The 15,818-nt window shown below is 40.2% G+C and overlaps 1 protein-coding gene and 1 long non-coding RNA gene across 3 annotated transcripts in view; both read right to left on the bottom strand.

Moving 5' to 3' along the window:
• Nucleotides 1–844: 844 nt before the first annotated feature.
• On the bottom strand, nt 845–5,253 carry LOC148397753 (homeobox protein orthopedia-like). 2 transcript variants are annotated; one of them, XM_088376282.1, is made up of 3 exons: nt 4,953–5,253; nt 4,290–4,708; nt 845–1,982 (listed from the first exon to the last, which is right to left on the bottom strand). In XM_088376282.1, exons 1-3 carry the CDS (start codon nt 5,026–5,028, stop codon nt 1,479–1,481), a joined length of 999 nt encoding a protein of 332 aa, XP_088232408.1. In that variant the 5' UTR covers nt 5,029–5,253; the 3' UTR covers nt 845–1,478. The 2 variants fall into 2 exon arrangements, with proteins under 2 accessions (XP_088232408.1, XP_088232409.1); XM_088376283.1 differs by having other exon boundaries at nt 4,992–5,253.
• A 131-nt stretch (nt 5,254–5,384) lies between these two features.
• Nucleotides 5,385–15,818, bottom strand: part of LOC148397752 (uncharacterized) — a 51,111-nt gene continuing 40,677 nt past the window's right edge. Inside the window, exon 3 of the long non-coding RNA XR_015858674.1 lies at nt 5,385–6,176. This is a non-coding gene — a long non-coding RNA (uncharacterized LOC148397752). The remainder of the gene's footprint in view (nt 6,177–15,818) is intronic.

The following is a 15,818-nucleotide window of genomic DNA, read 5'->3' as shown; positions in this document are numbered from 1 at the left end:
GAACCAATATTCAAACAGCCGTACCTTTGGTCCCTGGGCAACCCACTCTATGAACTGAGCCATGGCCGCCCACGGCATCAGTTGATAGAACGTGTTGCCTAGTGCCCAAAAAGTCTAGCTGATTGAATTGTAGCCATTTTGTTTTGCCTTTGCTAGTGACAGATAGATAGATAGATAGATAGATAGATAAATAAATAAATAAATAAATAAATAAATAAATAAATAAATAAATAAATAAATAAATAAATAAATAAATAAATAGTATTGCTCCAGATTGTATTGACAATTAAAATCAACATTGACTACAAGAGCCAAATAGATCATTATGGAGTTTAATACCTTAGAATAATTTGGTTCTTATTAGGTATGGAACAATACTGCACGGTTGGTTCCATCCATACTAAATAGTACCCAAATACAGTTTTTTTTGTACGCTAACTCTAACACCCACACTCTATAAAAATAGAGTCTGAATAAAATCAAATGAAATAAATCTACCTTTACAAGCTCAGTGATGGACATAGTCGTAGAGGTATTCATTGAACAAAATGATTGATTATTATGGTTTGAGATTGACAGTGTTAATGGGTCCATAATGTGAGCTGTCAGTATCACCAATGTGTAAACTACAACAATAAATAAAAAACGTCACTTAATACCTCTTAAGGAGAGCTCGGCATTGTGCGGGTGTTCTAATAAAGCGATTTCAACATTGTTATCTAAAGCTGATTCTCAAAATTGGAGCTCACTCATGCATGACTACTAACAAAGGTCACAGCATAGAAGTCAACATTAGATTGTAGAGATGAGCTCCAATAAATCAAATTCAATAGAGACATTTGGACATTCTTTAAAAGTACTTTTATTCGTTGCTTTTTTTTTAATTGGTACAAACCTGTCAATGTGATGCATTTCGATGTAAGATCAAACATTTAATAAGAAATGTGTCAAGTAATATAGCACATACAATAAGTTAAAACATGTCACACAAGAATGTATTTTTTTTTGTTATCTACACAAAAACACCCTAAAACAGAGTTTAGGTCTAGACTGAAAGATCACTGTATAGTATAAGTGAGCGCGTGTGCAGTGTCCCCTTGCGTAAAATCCCCACGCATGCACAATGCATGCCTGCAGCTCCAGCGGACCCACGCACAGGCGGTTACCCCCAAAACAAAACAACCCAATGTATATTTAATAATTTACCGTTTGACATAACACAAGTTCACTTGAACACAACATTACAAGTGCTGCGAGAGGCACTCGGGGGGTGGGGGGGGGGAGAGACGACAATTGTTTGGCCCTCCGGAGAATTGTTACAGTGGGATTCAGCGTCATAGCTTTTCTTCTTTTAAGTGAATGTCAGGAGCCCACGCGTGGCTCATGCGTAGGTTTCGTTCCTTGCGTCCGAGGGAGTGAGGACTTCAGCGTTGTAATGATGATGGGGGGGGTGCGTGGTTTGGCCTTTGTACAAGTCACTAAGTGAAGCTCATGGACACTGTGTGCTCGAGCGCCTTGCGCCGAAGGGAAGCAATGCTGGTCCCTCTCCACATGTCACTGTCCGGGGAGCTACATAGCTGCGGGGAGCCCGATACGTTCGTGGGTCCGGAGAGCGACGCCGACATGCCGGGGAAAGGCGACTGGTAGAGGTGCGACTGCAGGCCGGAGCCGTTGGACGAGAGGCCGTTGGACAGCCCCATGGAGTTGGGTGGCGGCCCGTGGCCCAGGCTGCACTGCGACAGCGACTGCGCCATGCCCGGCGGCTGGCGGCCCAGAGCCGGGGGCAGCTGCAGCTGCGACACGCCCGGCATGCCCGTGGCCCAGCGCGAGTCGTTGGCGTGGAACGAGCACAGGCTGTTCTCCATTGCGGCCGCCGAGAACTGCGGCAAGCCCGGCGTGGGCAGCAGCGTGCCCGGGGCGCGGAACACGTTGGTGGTCTTCTTCCTTTTCTTCCACTTGGCGCGCCGGTTCTGGAACCACACCTGCGGGTCCAACGGACAGCGAGCCGTCACACCGGGACGCGGCTACATGAAACCCATTACTGCCTCATTTCAACACAATATATTTATTTAGGTTGTGACGACTTGCGATCTCTGAATGAATGCGTGCGGTCGGGGAAAAAAACTGCAAAGGGTCACAGTTTTTCCTATCTTGGCAATTAACCGTTAAATGTTTAAGCAGTATTATTATTATTATAAGCATTTTCGTTTATGTCGAATGGCAGTGAAATTATGGCACATCATGAAAAACATATCGCCAAAAATGGCAAAAGCATTTTTCTTCTTTTTTTAAATTCCCTATTTATTTTCTAGAACTGTATCAATATCTACTAAAATGAGTGCAAAATATGCTGCAGTGTTTGCCTCGAGGAAATAAATAGCCAAATGATACGGTGCATGTTAATACAACACAAAAATACAGTCTGTCATTAAAAAGTATACGAGTGAAAGAAATACAACATTTTAGAGCAACACTCACGGGGATGGCAGCAATTTGAATACTATCGCATGCGTGTATACGTAATTGCTGGAATAAAATATTTTACTTTCAACCATTTGGCTGTCATTGCTATGTTTTTCTATGAATTACTGTCACGCAATACACAGAATATACAATTCTTGTGAATTGAATTGTAAAGAATAAATATGTCAACCGTGGGAAAATAATTAGGCAGCCACGTTCATATTATGAGGCGACTAATGTCACACTAAAGTCATCAGTATAATTACATCGAGGCCTTTTCCCATTTATCGGTCATTTGGAGACAATACACATTCATTTCACACACCAGAAAAAATATTTGTTGGTGTCTTGTGACGTGACCTTGAGACGAAATAAACCCTATAGGTATTTTTAAGCAACGGATCCGTTAAAAAGGAAATTTTGCCACTCTTTTTTTTTTTTTTTTATGAAAGCATTAGAAAGGTAATGTTTTGCGCTTTTGTTACGAGTGGCTTAATATGTCACGCCCCGTTTCGATTTTCTAAAACCAAACAATAGATACAATATCAACATAACACGTTTTGCAGTGCCCAATTTACGCGCTGTAACCCAAAACACGGGCGCATGCTCTCGTAAAGATTTCATCACGCTCGGTTGTGATTAACTCGCTCTCATTCCACGCAGCCACGCGTGACGCACCAGCCGAGGCTATTACACGAGCACAGGAGAAAGCAAATGCAATCTCTCATCCCCTTCAAAAAAAGAGAAGTTATTCTTCTCGAGTCCCATTAAGATCGCGTTGATGGAATATTTGAGGACGATCACGTGACTAATACCAATTGATCGGCTTTTTTTTTTGGCTTTCCTGGGATTATTTGCATTTACCGGCCCCAGGTCGCCGCTGAATAACACGTTCGCAGTTATAATAAATACGCCTAAAAAGTGTCTGATAATTTCGATTTTGTTGCAAGTCAAAATTACGCTTATAGAAATAAACACGTTTGGCAAGATAATTTTCATTTCTTATTTATATTTTAGAATTTATTTTTTATAATATATATAATGCTATGTTAATGCTAAAGAATCGGGGGAAATCGGTTCTTGGGCGGGACACTTATGATTTTATAAATATTGGAATTTTTGGAGGACTGTGATAAATCATTGTTTTGTTGCAATGTTTTGATGATTGATTTACATCGAATTAAAAAAAACAAATGTTTTGCCTGACTGCTTGTGTTTTCGAATCTTATAAGCGCAACTGCACATTTAAAAATATCGAAATTCAAATATTTTTTGAAGAAAAAAATAGACTCGAAATAATAGGTAACCACAAAAATAATCAGCCGAACTAATATTAGCTTACATTTTTATTTAATGTTTTGATTAAATGATTGATTAATTTCTTTTTTAAGAAGCGAATGTTTGCGTTTAAACATTTCAATTACACGATTCACTATATTCTATTTTAGCGTCCAATATATTTTCCCACAAGTACACATGCAGTGCTTTCAATATTAGACTTTTTGCTTCAGCACTATGGACAGCAACTCTAACCGAACTCGCTATTTTAAGGCTGCGTCTAAACATTTTTATTTATTATTTTGTCCTGCACAAAAAAACTAATTTTGCCACGCCGTGATTCCAACTAGCTTCAGGTTTATTTAATAAAACCCAATCAAAGTATGCCGATCGTGTAAATCACAATAGATAGGAAAACAAGATGATGGAATTTGACGTCAAAACCGAATATTTAACAATATTGCGAAACAGTTAAGCTTACACGGGGGCTTTGCAACGATGCTGTTCGTTTTTAATTCTTCCATTCCTGCATCGTTTCAAAGGCTCACCTGGACTCTGGACTCGGTGAGACCGATCCTGAGGGCCAGTTCCTCCCTCATGAAGATGTCCGGGTAGTGAGTCTTGGCGAAGCTGCGCTCCAGTTCGTTGAGCTGCGCCGGCGTGAAGCGGGTTCGGTGCCGTTTCTGTTTTTGCTGACTGGACTGCCCGCCCGAGCTCTGCTGGGGCTGCTGCTGCTGCTGTTGTTGCTGCTGCTGCTGCTGCTTCTCCGGCTCTTTCCCGTTCACCGGCATACCGGCCGAGTTGGATCCCACGGTGGTGATGTCTTCACCGGGCAAGAGAGTGGCTCCCTCCACGGAGTCCGAACCGGGGGCCATGTCTCCCGGATGACCCTGGTCCGGCACCCCGCCGCCCAGCCGACACTTGAGAGCTTCTCGGTGTCCGAGTAACTCTGCAGCATCTTTCATCCCTGAGAAGAATAAAGAGAATGTAAATGTACTTAAAAAATAATGAAAAACCAAACACTAATGAAAAAAAATGCCCAAAAATAAATTAACTTAATTTAGCTGAGGGTCTTAATCACATTTATGCTGTCAAATGATTCCTAATTCCACAAAAACACTTACACGTAATTAAATACACACTCAATTGACCACAACACACACAGACGCGCGCGCACACACAAAGTGAAATAAATAAGAAGTTCGTCTTACAGTGGAGTTTAGCTCCCGGGTTTAGTGCCGAGAACTCACCGAGCCGAGCATCCAGGAGGTCGGCGTGGGAGAGCATCGCGTAGCGCTCCAGGGCGAAAAGAGGTCCGGGCAAAACGCTCCGACTAACTTTGGGGGCAATTTAAGGGGCATAGATGTTGTAAATGAAGGAAAATTCGGTTTGTGCTTAAAAAAAGGAGGTCTCTTGCATTATAATGGCCCTTAGAAGGGCTGGGAGGCGCTTATTAGCGCAGAGAAGCCGTCAGCTTCCTCAAATGAGAACCAATCAGAGGCAAGGATTGGACCCAACCAACAGCCTCAAGCACCCAGACCCCCACCCACCCCAAGTTCTATGTGTGCGTGTGTGTGTGTTCTAAAGCCACGCGCGCGCCCAGAGCCAAGGCGTGCACGCGTAAAAAAAGCACTACAATTCAATTCTGCCATACCATCCTCTGATTTATTAGCTTTTTCATGCTCAAATTATTCAACGTTAAAACGTCTTAATGTATTTGTTTAATCTGCTCGTGGGCCGCGGGACACCTGCTTGCTAAACGAATGCACGCGTGAAATGTCTTGACAAAAAAAAACAAAGAGTTGAATTAATTTGCAAACCAAATATGGCGAATATGCGTCCATGTATACGTCGTGCAACGTTAATAACAAATAGCAACCCATGATATGAATTCGAAACTCAAGTGAATGTAAATGAGCACAAACAAAAACAAATATGCGTCCCGGTCCCGGCTGGCAGGTGATTTGTGGAGACAAATGGAGGAAATAAATAAATAAAGTGAGTACAGATGGATCGCAGCTCCGCTTAGTGATCGGTCCGCTTTAACTCCCATCGACTTTTCATCAAGGCGTTGGCAATTAGAGCCATTTAGGCCCGCTTTGCTTGGAACTAAATCAGACGTGCAGGAGCCCTAAACGCTTGCCCCCGTCTTGCAAGGGGGCGTCCATAAGTAGGACCGTTACACAATTAAAAAGAGGGGACAAGCATTGATCTGCAACTCGTCTACGCAACTTGCTATGGCTGCAAGGCGCAATGGGGATTTGTATTTTTTTTTTTTTTTTTTTTTTTGTCGGGGGCAGATGTTCGGGTTGAGTCCGGAGAATGGGGCAGCACAGGCCGGGACTTGACAAAGGAGGCGTCCGAGCGAGGAGTTGTTTCTCTCGTTCTCTCTCCCTAGCTCGAACCTCCACATGGTGCTCGTCTTTGTGCTCAATCTGTCAGGATGCAGAGAAGGAGCGCAGCGTGAAAAATACAAGCAAATGGACCGGTACGTGCATGTGATGAAGAGGGATCCCGATCTTCATCATCATCATCATCATCATGAGGGGCTGTAAATTCAGTGATGCAAGAGGAGGAAAGGCACTGTGATTCCTTTTTTTTTTTTTTAATTATTATTTTGAGAAGGTTCTGGAAGGGGTTCGAAGATCACTAAAACACATCTAAATCTGGTACGGTCAGAGATCATAATTGTCATTTTTTTTGCTGTCTATAGGAATTTTGTCCAATTCAAATACATAACTATAATGCATGCTAAATATGCTGAATGAGATTGTAATGTCAATATAAATTGGCTTTAAAAAGTTTTGTTTACGTCTCATATAAGAAAAAATTAACGTCAATAATGCAAAAAAAAATGCTAAATGACTTGCAGCATAATTCAAAACAATGCCAAATCTACCATAAGCCTATTAGACATTGACTTTGCAAAATGATATTTGTATTGAATAAATCTACATTACAATTTTCTACTACAAAAAACTATAGCAATGACAACAAATCATTTTAAAGTATGCCCCATTATAATTATTATCGCAAACTAATGAATGAATGTATATTCAGTTTTAAGGGTAACATCAATTTAATAATTGTACGTAGTGCTTTCATAAGGTACTGGGTTCCACAATTTTTACCAACTCTTCGCACATTTTTAATATCATTAGATTAATAATAATAATAATAATAATAATAATAATAATAATAATAATGATGATAATAATAATGATAATGGTAATAATGATGGTAATAATAATAATAATAATAATAATAATAATAATAATAATAATTGATCGAAGCGATAAATCACATGTTAGTTTAACTCAAAATGACCAGAAATAACAACTGCAACTGACATAGAAATTCCGGAGACAAATTATTCAAACAATAATATTTCAGAATAATATATATAGAGTTTAATGGTGCATATTTGGGGCATTCGTGTGAGAAATCCGGTACAAAAATTGCTGTTTGTTGCTGGCGGAGAAAGCAAAGTAATCAGTAATCTCTTGTGCTGTTGGCGCCTCCGACTCTGCCTTTATTGGCGTAATAAGAGCGAGACACTTGCGCAGGCTCGATGTCTCACTCAGCCTCCCTAACTGGACCACATCAATCTTTCTCCCTTGCAGTGGAAGCACTCGCGTGCAATCCACGCGGGTTAATGCGGCGCATCTGAGTGCACGCGGGGCTGTTTACACGCCAAGAGACACATTTGGAATGAAAATACACTCAAAAAAACAAAACAAAACAAATGCAATTTTGTTGAGCAATAAGATCAAGTTTTCCTGAATGTGCGCCATTTTTTTTTCATCTCATCAAACTGCGTAAATCCACTGCGCAAGAGTCCTTTGTGGAACAAACACAAGAAAAAGACGCTATATAGTATTTAGATTGCATTAGGTCCAACACTTTTGAGGCACACGCAATCACTCGCTTAAGGGGGGGAAATCGATGTTCCATCTACAGAAACGGTTGAAATGGCATTTGAGCGTGTGTGCAGGTGATTTGATGGCGGTCCAACGAGTACATCCAACCCCCCCACCACCACCACTCCTCATGACAGGCTTCCCTCTCCGGCCACCCAGCTTGGCTGCAGCACGGCGTGCATCCCGAGCCCCAATTAGGCCCGCCGCCCCGCGCCTGCTCCCCGGTACTGCGTGATCTCTTGCACATGGCGGTAATCACAGGCTCCAAATAAAATAATCAGCAAAGAAGAGCCATTTCCTTAATGATGAAGAGGAGGAGTGTGTCACGCAGATGATGCTGGTGGTGGCATCGCGCGTGCATGTGCGTGTGTGCTGGAGGGGGGGTCAATAAAATAGCCACAACATGCACAAGGCACTCAAGGGTGGCGGCTCGAATTGTGGAGTGATTAGGACACAACATTAGGTACACAATCACCTACATTTACCCCACGTTATTAATAACACATTATATTGATTAGTGCTGTATATAATCCACAATTAATCAATAATCAAATAAATCAATCACTGTTTTGAAAAATGCATAGAATCAGATGAAATAATGTTTAAATAATAAGACTTAAGTAAACATATAGACAAACAATTTGGAAAACAATGACCAGCAATGTTCTGACCAGGAACTGAATCGTAACAACAACAAATTTTAAGACAAAATGGTTTTTAGCATCCCAATTCGTATTTTTGATTATGCTGATTTAAAACATGTCTTTCCTTTTGAACTAGCACATCAGGCTTTTTGAGATGTTTTCATTTGATATTTTTCAAGTTTGACTTGTATAAATTCATACGTCGTAATTTATAGTGATGACATTTCAGGAAAAATAATCCAGCTGCTTCTGGACCTTACCCTTGAATATATAAATATTAAATAGGTCGATGGCTAGATTAAATATTATTGTTATTATACTTTATCATGACATGCTGATGTGCAAGAGAAAAGAAAAAATCATCTTGTATTTCTGATTAAAAAATTCTTGACCAGAATTTGTATTGCCCATTTACTGCACTGTCAATTTGAAGTAATGTTCTTAAGAGATGGAAATAGATTTTTTTTCTAAAATATCATTCATTGATTCATTGACAAAATAATTGATTATTGAAATAATTATTAGGTACAGTTGATGTTTGTTTGTACAGTATATAGCAAATGTAAAAAGTCTACACACCCCTGTTTAAATGCCAAGGTTTTGTAATCTCAAAAAACACACCACGATTGTGACCAATTACCTGGACAATTTATATTTTATTTACTTTTATGATTATTATCCTTTGAAAGGAAAAGAAAAATAAGTGAAATCACGAGTGTCCAACTGGGAATGTGCCATGTGATCAGATTGAACCAATCACATTCAAACTCATTTTAAGTGAAAAGCACCACACAATAGCCATCATTTCAACTACCTCTGATTAACCACAAATAAAATTCATATGTTCTGGAAGGCTATTCCTGACTTAATTGATTTTTTTGCTTTCGAGCTGGAATCTCAAGTGTTTTTTCTTCTTCTTCCAACCAAAGAAAGACAGTACAACTCCTAAGCAGTCTTGCATCAAACACACATTTTTAGAATTATGGTTTAAAAAAAAGTCTGAACTTGATTTTAAGAGCCTAAAACAAAATCTTCCGTACACACATGTGGGACCTTTCAGTAGTAGAGTAGTATTTCGACCAAAATTCAAGAAATATGGAATGTAAATGCTGTACAGGAGAAAATTTGGAGACTGCTGTCGGTGTAACTCATTTTATTTCCGATGAGAGAATATTTTTTTTTCTCGCATATTCCCCCTTCAGAAAATTCACATAATTTCTACTCTATTCATCTCAAATTATATCAAAATGTAACCAGTGCTAGATGAACTACATAGCTTAGTGTATTTAATTGGATTTGGCTAACCAATTGAATGACTCATCACTGTGCTTTAGGTCAAAAACAGACATTTAAAAAAAAACAGAAGTGAAAATGTTAACCTTCTATTCGATTCTCCTTGGGAATGCCATAAATATTCATGGAAACATCAGGAGAAAAATATCAACATTTGATTTCCCACTTGACTCTGTGGCAACCGTTTTGCACGTCTCATCCGCACTGTGAAAATCTAAATAACAAGCAACTGCATTCATTCATCAAAACTCCGGATCATTCCCGGAATATAGATGCATAGTTTATTAGTATAGCTCTTGCCATCGTAGCTCTAAATGTCACATTTACTTCATTAAAATGAACAGTAAATGACTTGGATCTGCTTCTGTTTTTTTGAAAAGTACACATTTTCAAAGTATTCACCCTTAAAAGGCCAAGAGCCACGCACCCCATGTGAATATATTTTGACAGCTTGTTAGCAAGCATCCACAGAAGCTTTGTGACGCAATCACGATTCCTCATCGTGTTTGAATGCGCTTTTTCCTCAACTCCGTTTCCATCCTAAAATAAAGCAAATTAATTACATTTGAAAAAGAAGCTAAATATTTGAGTGAATGCGGGTCAAAGAATTAACTATGATGCTGGAATATAGTGTGTTTACATGCCATTGGTTGACTTTCCCTCCAGTTCTGCTCGGGCTATTAGAATATGCTCTTCCTTAAGAGCTTCTCATTAGCGGGCTCCATTACAGTGGCTCCATCATTAGGAAGCTGTGATGCATCATTTGAGGTAATGAGTGCCTTACATTACAGGTGCCAGTGACTTGTGGACACGCCAAGACTTTTGGGGTTACTGTATTTGGAAAAGGGAGGCATGCCAAACAGCCCCAATGATCTTCTGGTTATTTGCAGCTATTTCAATTAGTTTAAATCAATTTTTTTGTGTAATTTGTTACACAATTGTGCATTGTGAATCCAATGAAATGTAGCGATCCAGAGACGTCCGGCAAATCAAGGGCATTTTCTCTTATGTGCCGCCAGTGCCATAGACAATTTGGTGGCTTATAGTAGACTAAAGTTTAGACCAGGTGGAAGCAGGCAGGTCTATTTTTTTTTAATTCATTTACTAAATTTGTAAGACTTGTGAACCATACTCCAGTCAAAAATTGTGTTGGGTATTTTAATTCTTTACATTCCACTAATTACGCGAGCACTCTATTTTTTATAAAGTATACCATATCCGAAAAACACAAGTCCATGGAACGGAATAATGTCATTTCTAATCATTTCAATGGGGAAAGATGATTTGAGATCCACACGTGTTTTGAGTAACAAGTCAAAGTGTGGTCAGGAATGAAACTCCTATCTCAAGGCAGCACAGTACAGTGGAACGACATTAGTGCAGCGTGAGATTGACTCTGCATCCCATTTGTTGTCGACTGTGACAAGGTGTGTTTGTTCTAGTGGCAAACATGGCAGATAGAAGGGGAGGACTTGGGTCAGCAGTGTCTCTGAGTGGCTTGAAATTAGAAACATGTGCTGGCAATTATCAAAGCGCGGCAAAGCCACGTCATGCAATTGAATGGCTCAGCAAATGAAAGAATAAATGGGATCACTCTCTTTGACCTTGCTCGTCGCCACTTGCCCAACTTCGTCCACCCCCTGATACTTCTCAGGGTACGGCATGCACGCGCACGCACACACACACACAGACAGACACACACACACCGTGTCTCCTTGAAAGCTAAATTTGTGACATAATAGGGAAGGCTGCTGCAGCATCCTGGCGTTTTCGGTGGAGCCCGTGTTTCCGTTTACACGCTCTCCCATCCGTCCATCCATTCTCTTTATCATCCTTTCCTGGTCTCCTCCCTCCCTCTCCCTCGCTCCCTCTCTCTGCCACTTTTCTGCTGCTCCTCTGCTAAACACGGCGCACTACCCCTCCCAAGATTAATTGATCATCAATTTAGCTCTAATTTGGACCAAGTCAGCTGGTAAATGGGGCAGTTTTCCTTGATTGTTAGTGAAATGTGTGCAAGTACATTGATAAATTTTGATTATTTATCAATTACAAGCAAATGAAGTAAATCTATTGAATAAATTCTAGCCTGATTGCCGTAATAGAGTTTGAAAAAATGGCTATTGATAATGATTCTGGCTAATAGCCTTTTCCGGCGGCGGGTGCCGGCTTGTCGGAATGACAACACAAAACTCATTTTTCACAGAATCAGCTGAGTGAGTGCGAGGTTGATCTTTCATTAATCAGTCACATTACGGAGCTGATACGCCGTAATGTGCCGCGCTTCCCTCACAAAGACTCCGACGCTTTGTCATATTTTATGTCAATTACCAGTCATTTTGTTGTGTTCCATCAAGCCACCTTGTAATAGTTAACATATGCTAAGGTAAAGCTCTCCCGTCCCGCCCTACGGGAGCTCCGCTGGAGGAGTTTGGGAGAGACAGCGGGCGCTCTTAATTTCTTATTTTCCTGGCCACGGGCCCTTATGGGAAGGGTGGAGCGGCGGCTTTTTAAATGGACCTGCCATCATGTTTTCCCAACACTAATGGAAACGCAGCTTTGTGGAAAATAGGAGGGAGAAAATTGGAAATAGGTTAGGGGGGCTTCAGTACACAATGACAGGTGATAGAGCCAGAAGGAGTATTTGCACATAGACGTACAAATTAAAATTAGCACTGACATTCTTTCACTGTGTCTAACTATTAAGAGCGGGTGATTGATTGATTTTGATTTTGTCTACCATTTGTACGAGGACGTCACACAATGGGTTGGAAATTGGTGCACGTGAAAGGTGGCCTACCCTCGGGAGTTTACAAGAAACTACACATCATTTAGATGACATAAACCAGCCGATATCAAAATGTGAGACACCCTTCGCCTAGGGGGCGCCAGAGTGCTACAGGGTAAGTGCAGCAGCTTGAGAAAAAAAAAAAAGAAAACATTTTCAAAATTTGCGATGCTACCTTTGGTGTGTTGAAGGCAAAAGAGATTTTTTTTTTTTTTTTAGATCCAACTGTGAGAGACCAGAACATCATGTCAGGAAAATCGGTTAGGTGAAAGCCGTCCCACCACGGGTGTCTCATTGTTACAAGCTTTGATGCAGAAAATTATGAAAATAGTTACCGAAAGAAGATGGTGGAAATTTGATTTTGAATTTCTCTTTCAAATAAAGTCAGGGGTGTCAAAATAATTTTTGTCGCAGGCCACATCAGAACCGTTTTCCCTTAGGGGGGCGGTTAACTGGAAATCTTAATGTAACATCAGCAAATAGACCTGGATTATATTTATACTTAACAAAAATAATTCATATTTCACTAAAGCAGTCTAAAGACAGTTCATATATGTTTATACTAGTAGGGGGAAACATAGAACATAATATTAAAGATAGAACATAAAATGATCAGGTGGGCAGGGTCTGGCGTTAGATAAACAAGTGCTCAGCACATTTACATATAAAAGTAGCTACTTAATTGTCGGATGCACAGGAATTAAAACGTGGTGAACTGATGTCATTTTCTACTATTGAAAATAGCCCAATGATAAACAGGTAAAATACAATTTTATTGTTCAGTCAATGTGCTTTCTCAAATGCTGAAAATTCATTTTTGCTTCACTGCCTGCTCGTCATCCTTTGCACCTACTAACCCTGCGGAATCCTTTGCACTTTTCACCGAAAGCTTTAAGTAGTTTAAATCTTGGTCATCTCCAGTCTGAGCAACGGCGGAAAGGTGAAATATTTGTGATTTGGAATCAGTGATAAGAAGCATGGGTGCAGCAGGGGCAGCTGTTGGAAGCAACTTAATGATCAGCATTTAGAGCGGGCAGATAAAGCGCCGTGCTGTGGATCCAACACAGGGGCCAAGTGCGGGTGAATTAACCCGGTCCACATCTAATATGCTGGTGTCAGCTCTGGTTAGCGTGCGGCTACACCGCAGCCTGTATTGGCAGTGGCACAGCATCCAACATCGTCTTCCCCCCATATGCCAGCAGGCAGCTATCTATAATCGATGGCCACTTTTAATTGGGTGGCCTGTCTGTCGGTTCACGGTGATGGTGAGCAACACTGTATATATTTACCCCAGCGAGGAGAAATACTGTAGGTCGCCCTCTGTGGAAAAAGCCAATCAGAGCTTGTGCCGTTGCATGGCAGACAGTTATAATTGAATAATTTCACACGGTGACCCTCGATAAACACCCAGGACCCGCATGCTATAACAGGCATGAAATGATATAGATTGGAATATAAATGAGTTTACACATCAGTCAGAGTTATGGGCCATTTATAGGGGATCATTTTGAATATTTTCATTTGACACAGGATACAGACATGCTTAAATTAAATGTTTTCTTAAGCATGTCAGTACAGGATTTTTTTTTTTCTACAGTTTAGAAGTAAAAGATTTCTGGGAAGCTCAAAAGTCCGTTTTAAGTGTGTTTTTGTAAAGATGCTTACTAAATTCCGGTTCCACTTTGACATGTTTGCTTTTAATTTGTTGGATGTTTGGTTGGATGGAAGAGTAGAACTTTTGTATAAATTAGTATTAGTATTGATTATTAAAAAAATTTTTATCTCCATGATACAGTTCAAATCCTATGAATAACACGCACACTTAACAATACGTATCCATAATGAAGCATTTTTTCTTAATACTTGTGATTATAAAACTGATTTGCTTATATCCAGAGCGAATCATTTAAATAGATAAAAAAAATCCAAACTGCCTAGGCACTGGTAAATATCTAAATGTACACAACTTCAGAGACTCAAAATGAAATACGATTTAACACAGACACATCATCTTAACATAACCGCAATTTACAATACCAGAATAATATTCCTTGATTGTTTCCAATCATCATACTTATGGTATATGAGAATTACATTAAACTCACGCTGGCTTTAAATACTTTTACTTCTCCAGCCAAACATTATTAGTAACACCTCACACGTAGTACATTATAGTGATAATAGAAAAGTGTTACGGATTAGCTGCAATCTTCTTTTTCCAACCTTACACTTGTTTTTTAAAGAAGGTTGGCGGTGGGGGGGTTGCCATGCAGCGTTGTGAGGAAGGTGCCTGCACGGGAGCTGGAGACAAGAGCCACCAGTGGACATGCTGCTTTTGCCGCAGCCGCTAATTGATATTGAGCGCGCTGCTGGTGAGGAGCGTGCAGGGCCACTGCTGGCTAATCTATGCTTTAATCAGCGTGTGTAATGAGAGTGGCGGCACGCTCCCACAGAAGAGAGACTTACAAGAGGCGTCTGTCAGCATTCGGAAGAAAATATTGGGGCAAACTCCTGTGTGATTATTAGCTGGCGTTGGTGATTTTTTTTTTAAATCCTCCCTCAGGAGGGAGAAGGTGGGAGCTATCCTTCAGCACACCTGATGGGACCTGGGGTGCTGTCCAGGGTCCTGAGTTGTTGTAAATTCTCATTTGCATTCATAGGAACAATTAGCCATATCTGATGAAATCCTACGGATACCCGGGGAAAAAAAACTGGGAAGAAATAAAAAGTATCCACAGTATAGATACATCAATGCTAACTTGTGGCCAGGAAATACAAATATGTAAAAGAAATAATTTGATCACAAAATAAAATAAGAAGGAAATCTATATTTGTGGCCACTGAGCAGGCATAACATGCGCATGAAATACATTTCCGCGGCCAAAAACTGGCTGAGGCACGGCATTGGACAGATGGGTAAGCAAATTGAATGCACCATCTCTGAATGTGGATGGTGAAGAGCAAGAAGAAAAAGAGATAGAGAAGCTAGCCCGTATTTTGCATTCGTCTTGATCTCAGCATTCAGCGAGAGCACACAAAAATATCTTTGTGTAAATATTTTAGTGTTTGACTAAACCATTTTTATTCTCTTTCTTTGTGTGTCAGTTTCACAGGAAAAACTGGGAGCGACAAATAACAAGAAAAAACATTCGTTAGCTCTCAATTGGAGAAACGTGTGAGCGAGTCTTGAAAACGATGAGATGGCCTCACACTATTTTGAGTAATAACCAGTGCAGATGATTTTTTTTTTTAAGTTGAACTGTTTTCAAATCACATGGAAGTGGTTAAACTATGTATACAAAAATGATTTTCCTAATATAGTCTCAGTATATTGCAAATATAGTCTCAGTATATTGCAGATTTTCACCCAGAATGTATCTTCTGTCATAAATCAACATATTGAAACACCTCCACACTCTCCGACAGCGTCAACTT

This window comes from Syngnathus floridae, chromosome 5, assembly GCF_059516105.1.
Source record: "Syngnathus floridae isolate MCC-2025c chromosome 5, RoL_Sflo_1.0, whole genome shotgun sequence".
NCBI lineage: Eukaryota > Metazoa > Chordata > Actinopteri > Syngnathiformes > Syngnathidae > Syngnathus > Syngnathus floridae.
Note: the sequence above shows the minus strand (reverse complement) of the source record. Positions and strands in the feature narration are given on the sequence as shown.